The sequence below is a fragment of the Podarcis bocagei genome, assembly GCF_964188305.1.
Source record: "Podarcis bocagei genome assembly, chromosome: 1".
In the NCBI taxonomy this organism is placed as follows: Eukaryota; Metazoa; Chordata; class Lepidosauria; order Squamata; family Lacertidae; genus Podarcis; species Podarcis bocagei.
In genome coordinates this window covers 62,170,094-62,178,182 of record NC_138125.1, presented here as the reverse complement: position 1 = coordinate 62,178,182, position 8,089 = coordinate 62,170,094, and the positions used below count along the sequence as shown (strand labels likewise).

General features: G+C 47.4%; 1 protein-coding gene across 1 annotated transcript; it reads left to right on the top strand.

The window, feature by feature from the left end:
* Positions 1-7,063, top strand: DBX1 (developing brain homeobox 1). The gene is made up of 4 exons (XM_081189682.1): positions 1-589; positions 1,206-1,307; positions 3,772-3,971; positions 5,617-7,063. Exons 1-4 carry the CDS (start codon positions 196-198, stop codon positions 5,989-5,991), a joined length of 1,071 nt encoding a protein of 356 aa, XP_081045808.1. The 5' UTR covers positions 1-195; the 3' UTR covers positions 5,992-7,063.
* The last annotated feature ends 1,026 nt before the right edge of the window (positions 7,064-8,089 follow it).

Below are 8,089 nucleotides of genomic sequence, written 5' to 3'. Positions count from 1 at the left end.
CTCGCTTAGGTGGATCTCGAGAGAAAAGGAGACAGAGCAAGACCATTTGTTTAAAAAATAAAAAAGCGGGAGGGGGGAGGAAAAAGGAAGCGGGGCGAAGACTACTTTGGGAAAGCAACAGCCAGCCCTTCCAAGTTGAGGCTTGGACCCTTGGCCAGGCGGGCGCTTCCTCTGCCTCCCTCCCCGTCTCCTGCCATGATGTTCCCCAGCCTGATCGCGCCTCCCGCCGTCTACCCGAGTCTGCTGCGGCCCACGCCGACCCTCACGCTGCCGCAGTCACTGCAGTCCGCCTTCTCCGGCCACTCCAGCTTCCTGGTGGAAGACCTCATCCGCATCAGCCGGCCCGCCGCTTACCTGCCTCGCGGCGGTGGCGCCCCGCCGCCGGCCAGCCTGTCCCCACCGCCACCGCCTCTGTCGGGCGCCAGCCCCGCCCGGACGGGCCCGCCAGGACCCTCGTCGGCCGAGCCGGCCAACTCCGACGGCGCTGCGCGACGGGGCTGCTCGGCGCCCGCCTCCGCCTCGCCCGCCAGCGACGCGCCCTTCCTCAAGTTCGGCGTGCACGCCATCCTGTCGTCGGCGCCCCGGACAGGTGAGCGCGCTGCGCCGTCGGGGGGAAGCTGAGGGAGGGAGCCTCCGCTCGGGTTGGCTCAGGGAAGGAGGCCTTGCCAATGGGAGGAGCGGGGAGGTGCCAGGTGTGTGTGTGTAAGAGAGAGACTTGACGAGAGGGGCAGGAGCTTCCTCCTTTGCGCACCCATTCAGGCGAGAAGGAGCTGGGGGGGGGGGACAGACACTCGTATAGCAGTAGGGAGGATCGCGCCACAAACCAGGTGTGGGGAGAGTTAAAAGGGGGGACGATTCTCGGGGGCTGGGTTGGGAGAGAGCCTGCATTTGCTCCTTTAGCACCACCGACGTGACAAAAAAGAGAGAGATGTCACTTCTAGTAATGCTTTGTCAATGTGATTCATTAGTTGCACAGGAAGCTAGGTGGAGGAGGACCACTGTCCCAGCATCGTGACATTGTCTCTCCGGGGTTTCAGGCTTGGGAGGGGAGAGGCGTCTCTTTCGATCCTGCTACCTGGAGATGACAAGAACTGAACAATCGGAAACCCTTAGCATTTTAGTGCCTGCGCTCTAACCACTAAGCCGCAGCCCTTCCTTGCCTTCAACCCGTCCTTACTAATGTGCATTTTCTCTGCTCTCCCCAGAAACCTCCCACGCGCTGATGCAGAACGTCCCTCCCAAGACTTTCACTTTCCCGTATTTCGAAGGATCCTTCCAACCTTTCATCAGGTCTTCTTATTTTCCAGGTAGGTCTGGGGTCCTCCTCCTCGGCGCTCGCCCCCCCCCCCCCGCCACCCACTGCTCCTTCATTGTTGCAGGCATCAAAAGCGAATTATATCTTTCGGAGGGTCCGGGAGGTGGTGGCGGTGGATGGGTGGTGGTTGGGGGAGGGGGGAGGCCGTTGCTCGTCCTCCAGTTCAGAGGTTGGACGGGATACAACATTCAAGAATCCGTCGCGCCAATTTGATGCCCTATTTAGCACAAGCGCGGTGGCTGCTTGACATTTTCGTTCCCAATTTCTCTTCTCTCCCCCCCCCACGCCCCTCCCCTGCTCGACAAATTAGCTGGGATTGTCACGGTCCGAATGCGAGGCGGTTCAATTCTGACACAGAAATGCTGTCCGGCCTCCTCTTCAGGGCGGCAGTTTTCCCACAGAGCCGGTGATCGGCAACAAAAGTTTCAGCACCATGACCAATTTGGTCAGCTCCCTCCGGGCAACCACACACAGACCAAGCGCTGACTCCGCCGTGCTGCTGATAGACATTTACCAGCCATGGGCTAATTTCCCTTTAAAGGTCATTCGCTTTGCCAACGTTTTCACAAGGCCACATGGAGCGCTCCCTTGTTTGGGAATTCGGTGTGGCCGAAGCCAAACCCCCACCTCCAAATCTTTTGCTCTGAGAAAGTTATTACCTACCTCCATCTCAAAGGGACCTCAGAAGCAGGTGGGTCCCAGACTCTGCAGAATCAGGCTGGGAGGCCAGGACCAATTCACACCCTACTACCTTGATGATTGCCAACTTTCCTGCTAAATGATGTTACTTGACCATTGCAACCTCTGCCACCCAAAGTATTAAAACTCAACATATAGCGCCTGGTGTGAGCCTGGGATCACCTGGTGCTACAGCATTGCTACAGTTAGGCAGGTGGTTTGGAAAGGAGATCAATAGAGCCTTTCCCCAGGTAAGCTCCCCCAAGTTTTCAAAAGAAAGAGAGGCACAAAAGAAGCACCTATAGATACCACATTTCCACACTGAAGTTATGTTCCACCGCCAGTTTGGGTTTTCAACTTTTTCTATGGAGTGTGTAGAATCCTACACAGAGGATACCTCTCACATTACACATCTATAATCCTCTACTGGTGTCGAACTGAAATTAAATATGTTTAGAAGAATATGCCCCAAAATTATCACACACAGATCTACTCTAATCCGCTGTTGGTGTTCAACTGATTTGGAGCATATTCTTTTAAACATTTTCAAGTTAGGAATGCCTAGGCAAGTTAACTCCAAATCTTAATTTTGAAGCTGAGAAAAGTGACGGTTAAGAAGAATGACTCTCAAAAATATCACTCTACCAACAAGCTGCTAATATACTTTGTACCAAAAGCCAAGAGCTCCTTCATTCACTCTCCTGATAATGGAATTTGCTTCCTTTCTCCAGCATTTGAATGGCCCAACAAAAACAACTTGAGCCTTATATATAGCTTTTCATGTCCATTTAATGAAAATGATTTGGGGAAAGAGAAGGCTGTGTCATCAGTATTCTCTCCAAGGAGCTTGGCATGCAGTTGTGTTTAGTTTGAAAGTGTAAATCTCTTTTGTTCCAATAATATATGGCTTTAGCTGCTTGTCCTCAGTCTTTTTCTGTTAGTTCATTACTACACAATTACCATTCACGCTTCATTAGAATCTCTGTTTCTCTTTGGGAGTTTTTCTTTCCGCTTAAAGGCGAAACTCTGCCCTTTTTATCATACCAATTCCATTGGGAACCAGTCAATGTGCTAATTAGCTGTTACTTTTCATGTCTCCAGAGTGAATTCTGCAAGTTTTGTAAGGAAGAGGTGGGGGCAGGGGAGGAAAGATTCATATATTAAAAAGATGAATACTGATTGATCAAAACTTGCCACTTAAAAGGACTTTTTTGTTCCTGTAAGAAAAGTCCCTTATTTTAATCTGGGGTAAAATAAAGTTCCTGCAATGGGGGGTGGGGGCGGGGGACTTCTGAACATTTAAATACTCAGACAAGAGAGAGAGAGAGAGTTCTTACCCCCTTCCCTCCCCCCCCCCCTTTTAAAAGTATACCTCTATCTTCCTGGCCTTTTCTTTTGAAAGTTAAGATCTTTGAATCTGGTAACAAAACAAACCAACTATAGATACATTCACTTGGTGTATCTAATCAAATCTGGTTACCATTGGCTGAAAAGGACAGTTAAGTTAAGCGTAAACTCCCTTTCACAAAACCAGGTTCATAGGTGCTGATCTGCTTAATTCAGCCGAGAGTACAGAAAGGAAAAAAGAGATGGCAAGAAAGAGAAAGAAGAGAGAAATCTATGGGCATGCAAATGAAAGGGAGATTTGCTCCTTGACTTCAGTGGGATGGGGATTCTATCTTTTGGAGCAGGACTTTTGGAACCAAGCTTGTCTTTCTTTAAAAAAAAAAAAGCTGATCCAGCCTGTTTCAGTGCTTTCTTTTTTCCTTTTCTCACAGCTTCATCTGTGGTGCCTATTCCTGGCACTTTCTCTTGGCCTCTGGCTGCCCGGGGGAAACCACGCAGAGGTATGCTCCGCAGGGCTGTCTTCTCAGATGTGCAGCGCAAAGCCCTGGAGAAAATGTTCCAGAAGCAGAAGTACATCAGCAAACCAGACAGGAAGAAACTGGCAGCCAAGCTGGGCTTGAAGGACTCCCAGGTAAACTCCTCTTCTTTCTCCCCCTAGACAATCACAGAGAATGTGAAGCCACAGGTTGGAAAGAGGTTGGCGGTGGTGGCGTTAGACATTTAACCTTCACTTCTCAAAAACAAGACCACTCCTCCTCAAAGAGAAGTGTGAGTATAAGGAGACTTTCTGAACAGGAGCCAAAGACTCCATCCAGATAATGTTGGCGGCAGTTAAGAGCAATAGACATGACCCCCTGGCTCTGTGGTAGGAGGAACTTTGAACCTGACAATCTGAAAGTTGCTCAGTGTGGTATTGTACTCCCACTGACTTCAGTGAGATGTAAGCATGACAGTCTTTTGATTACTGGCACTTTTTAAAATGAACAAATTTATTATAGTTATATCAGGCATCCCCAAACCCAGCCCTCCAGATGTTTTGGGACTACAACTCCCATCATCCTTGACCACTGGGCCTGTTAGCTAGGGATGATGGGAGTTGTAGTCCCAAGACATCTGGAGGGCTGAGTTTGCCTATGCCTGGCATAGCACTATACTGTTTACCTGCAAGTAGGCCCCACTGAAATAAATGGGACTTAGTTTTGAGTATGCATGCATGGCTACCTCTAAGTATTATTATTTCTTAAATGGGGCCATGGAGAGTTTTGCATGAATAGGTTAGTCTCAATCAAATCAATGCGACTAATTTCTCAAGTTGATCCCTGGCTTGGGCTTGGGGAGGAGAGGAAGGGGAAGTCTCCTTCCTTGTGTGAATGAAAGGTCATTCTGCAAGTAGACTGTTAGGTGTCATACAATTAGTTGCTGAAAACAAATAAACAAAAAACACTATATTATCCTTTATTGCATTTCTTGGTTGCTTTCCACCAGAAAATGGTCTCAAAGCAGCTTGACAGAATAGAAATGTTTATTGCAGCCCAATGCGCATCACCCTCAGGTTTATTTTCACAGTCCCCTTTGAGAATTTCATGAGGTCTCCTTGGGCTAGTCCAACATATTAACTTGCATTTCTGGCACAAGGGTGGGGAATGAGATCTTCACCAAGGAAAAACCTGAAAATTGGTAAAATTTGGAAGTGCTGGCTGCCACCAGATATATGAGCTTTCCTGAGTTGCTGCCCTGAATGCAGACCTGGAGCACCTTAGAATGGTAGTGTCTATTATGCATACTTTAAAAAAATGCAAAAACTCCCACTTTCTTGCAACAGCGAGGCATTAGCTCATGAAACTTGACTTTCCCTTCTCTCCACCCCCTTGCATCCCTCCACTATGCCCCCCAAATCTGCTTTGGAGGCCCCCAACCTTTAGAGCAGATTTTGAGGGTGCACAAGGGGCTGCAGGGAGGAGGGAAGGAAAGTCCCATTGTGCAAATGCATGCTTCTTCTACTGCCACCACATTGGGACAGGATATAACCCATTTTGTTTTTGGACAACCCAAGTAATTTTCAAAGAATTGTACGACTGTTTCTTTGTGGAGTCATCTTTGATGCTTAGTGCAGCTCACTTAGGGAGTGGCCCTTGAGGATCTTGTGCGGGGTGGGTAGAGGTAAGGATTCTGCTCTTCAAATGTGTCTCCGCATGTGTACTTGATGGTTGGTGTTAGTCATGTAGCAGTTGCCTTAATGCTGCAAAACCTTATTTGTGTACCCTTGAAAACTCTAGGTGAAGATCTGGTTTCAAAACAGGAGGATGAAGTGGAGAAACTCCAAAGAGAGAGAGCTGCTGTCATCTGGCGGCTGCCGGGAGCAGACTTTACCCACCAAGTTCAACCCTCACCCAGATCTCAGTGACGTAGGCAAGAAAGGTTCTGGAGAGGAGGAGGAAGAAGCAGCCTCACCCCGGTGCCCAGCCAGCCCCAGGCATTCCTTAACATATCACCAGTCCACAGATGACCCACGCCTGAGAGACAGGTTGGACTCCCACATGCTCCCTTCCCCCACCCATTCCAGCAGCCCCAGCAAACCGTCAGACTTCTCAGACTCTGAGGAAGAGGATGAAGAGGGGGAGGAGGATGAAGAAGAGATCACGGTCTCATAGAGACCCTTCTTGCTATCATGAAAGGGGACATTGCAAAGATGTAAATAAACTAAGGGCTATCTAATTGAAGAGGTGGTGTCCTTCCACACCCACATGGTTCAAACAGACAATGTACCGATCATCATGCAACCTTGGGGTTTCTGTATGACATATTCCAGAACTACCCTGATTAGGAACCCCTTGCCTCAATATCCTCCTGTTGTGATCACTGACTAATCACCCAGCCTTGCACTTTTCAATTGAAAACTATAGACTAGAAAGCCATTAAAACATACACACCCCTTTGGTATTAAGATCATGTTGATTTAGAAGCAGAATAACTAGCCTAATTCAGTTGTGATTCGCTTAGCTAATTCCAGGATGTGTTAATTTCTCTGAAAATAACAGCAATCTTTTTCCCATAAGCCCTAATCTGTTGCGATGCTGATGCGATGCTGCAAAATCCAAGTGGTTGTTAATGATTTGAGACCAGCCTCGTGTGCTGAGCTCTAAAATGCAGCCAGTGTGAATTGGGGTGGTGCTGGTGGGTTGCTATTCCAGAGAGCACACTTACTGAGTGTGGGTATGTGAACTGGAGCTGCCCCTGAAACCATCCATGTGCACCCACAAGAACCATGGCCCCTGGCTTGGTTCCAGTGTTGAACATCTCTGTGTTAATTTATGCATCTGTCTGCTTCATACCATTTCCACATTTGTCCCCAGCTCTTTGGCCATCTCCTTGTTTTGTGACTGATGCAGGTGCAATGTGTGGATGCAGGGAACTGGACCTGCCTCTTTGATTGTTGACTGAACTTTGCTGTCTTTGCACAGCTTCTATGATCTGTACACTATTTTGTACTCTTACACTGTATGGATATTTTATACCAAGGCAATTGCAAGTATGCAGATGGAAGAATATTATATTTTGTCTGGGTTGTCTTTTTTTTTTGGTGTGATTTTTCTTTGGGGGGGGGTTAACTCAAAGAGAAGCTTAGCTTCTAACTGTGTAACTTATAAAAAAACATTGTCTATTTTGTATTTTTACTTTGTACATATTTTAAATATGTATATATAACAAATGAAGCAAATGCCAAATTAAAAAAAAAAAAAGGTGTGCAAGGCCTATCATTTCTGAAGCTTGGGGATTACATTTCATGCATTCCTAGTCATGCATTAACAACCATAGCCTGGCTAGAGTGGTGCATATTCTAAGCTGAAGTGGGTCGTGATTCAGAACACACTTTATGTAGAAGTAACTTCTGTTGATATCAGATGTGCTTAAAAGCCTCCTGTCGGTGGAACTCCTGCATGTTGATACTGCCCCAGTGGCTTTCCTATGCATGTGCAAATAGCTGGATTAGTGGTGCTAAGCCATCTGGAAACAGCACAGGATCACAGGACATGGACCCTTTGGAGGCAGCAAAAAATGAAGATGAGCAATTATAATGTCCCAGAAGAAGAGGGGTGTACCTGCATGTTCCACTTGGCTGTAGCAATTCCTAGGATGCAGCTGCATTTTGCACACATGGACAAATGTCCTTCAACAGATAAAGATGTTAAATGATCAGCAGTGCTGGTAGGGAATTTTAAACTCTGGACTTTATGGTCTTGAAAGGCACGCCCCTTGCTTTGGATGGTCATGTATATTACTTCACTTACTTCAACATTTACTTATTCAGGACATTTATTTATCACTTGATTCCCCCCCCCCAAAAAAAAAACCCCTCCCTCCCCTCCAAGCCTTACTCCATTGGGGGCCCTGGGTGTCTATTTCAAAGTCTTGTCCTGATAGCACCACTGAAAACAGTTCTTCCTTTCCTATGGGGGAGTCTGTGCAGGCAAGAAGAATTTGGAGTGGAAGGGTGACAAGTTAACAGGGCTTGCTGACAGCTACTTCCCACTGACTTGGGAGCTGCATCAGCTTTAAAGGTTGTTTGTAGTTTTAACAACAATCCTTTCTTTGAAATGCCTCACCTGCATTGATCCTGCTAATCTCCCGGCCCTCTATTTCCACCAGGGATGATGCTCCATACAAAAATATAAAAATTGCACAGTCTGAAAGGGAAGCATGAAGATCCTGCATGCAGGGTTACGTATTCAGATGCATATTGCTCTTGCA

Bases quoted from the DNA above. Each gene is read 5' to 3' on its own strand.
- DBX1 (XM_081189682.1), top strand. From the start codon at position 196: ATGATGTTCCCCAGCCTGATCGCGCCTCCCGCCGTCTACCCGAGTCTG. The intron at 590-1,205 runs GTGAGCGCGCTG...TGCTCTCCCCAG, and splicing joins GTCGTCGGCGCCCCGGACAG to AAACCTCCCACGCGCTGATG. The intron at 1,308-3,771 runs GTAGGTCTGGGG...CTTTTCTCACAG, and splicing joins CAGGTCTTCTTATTTTCCAG to CTTCATCTGTGGTGCCTATT.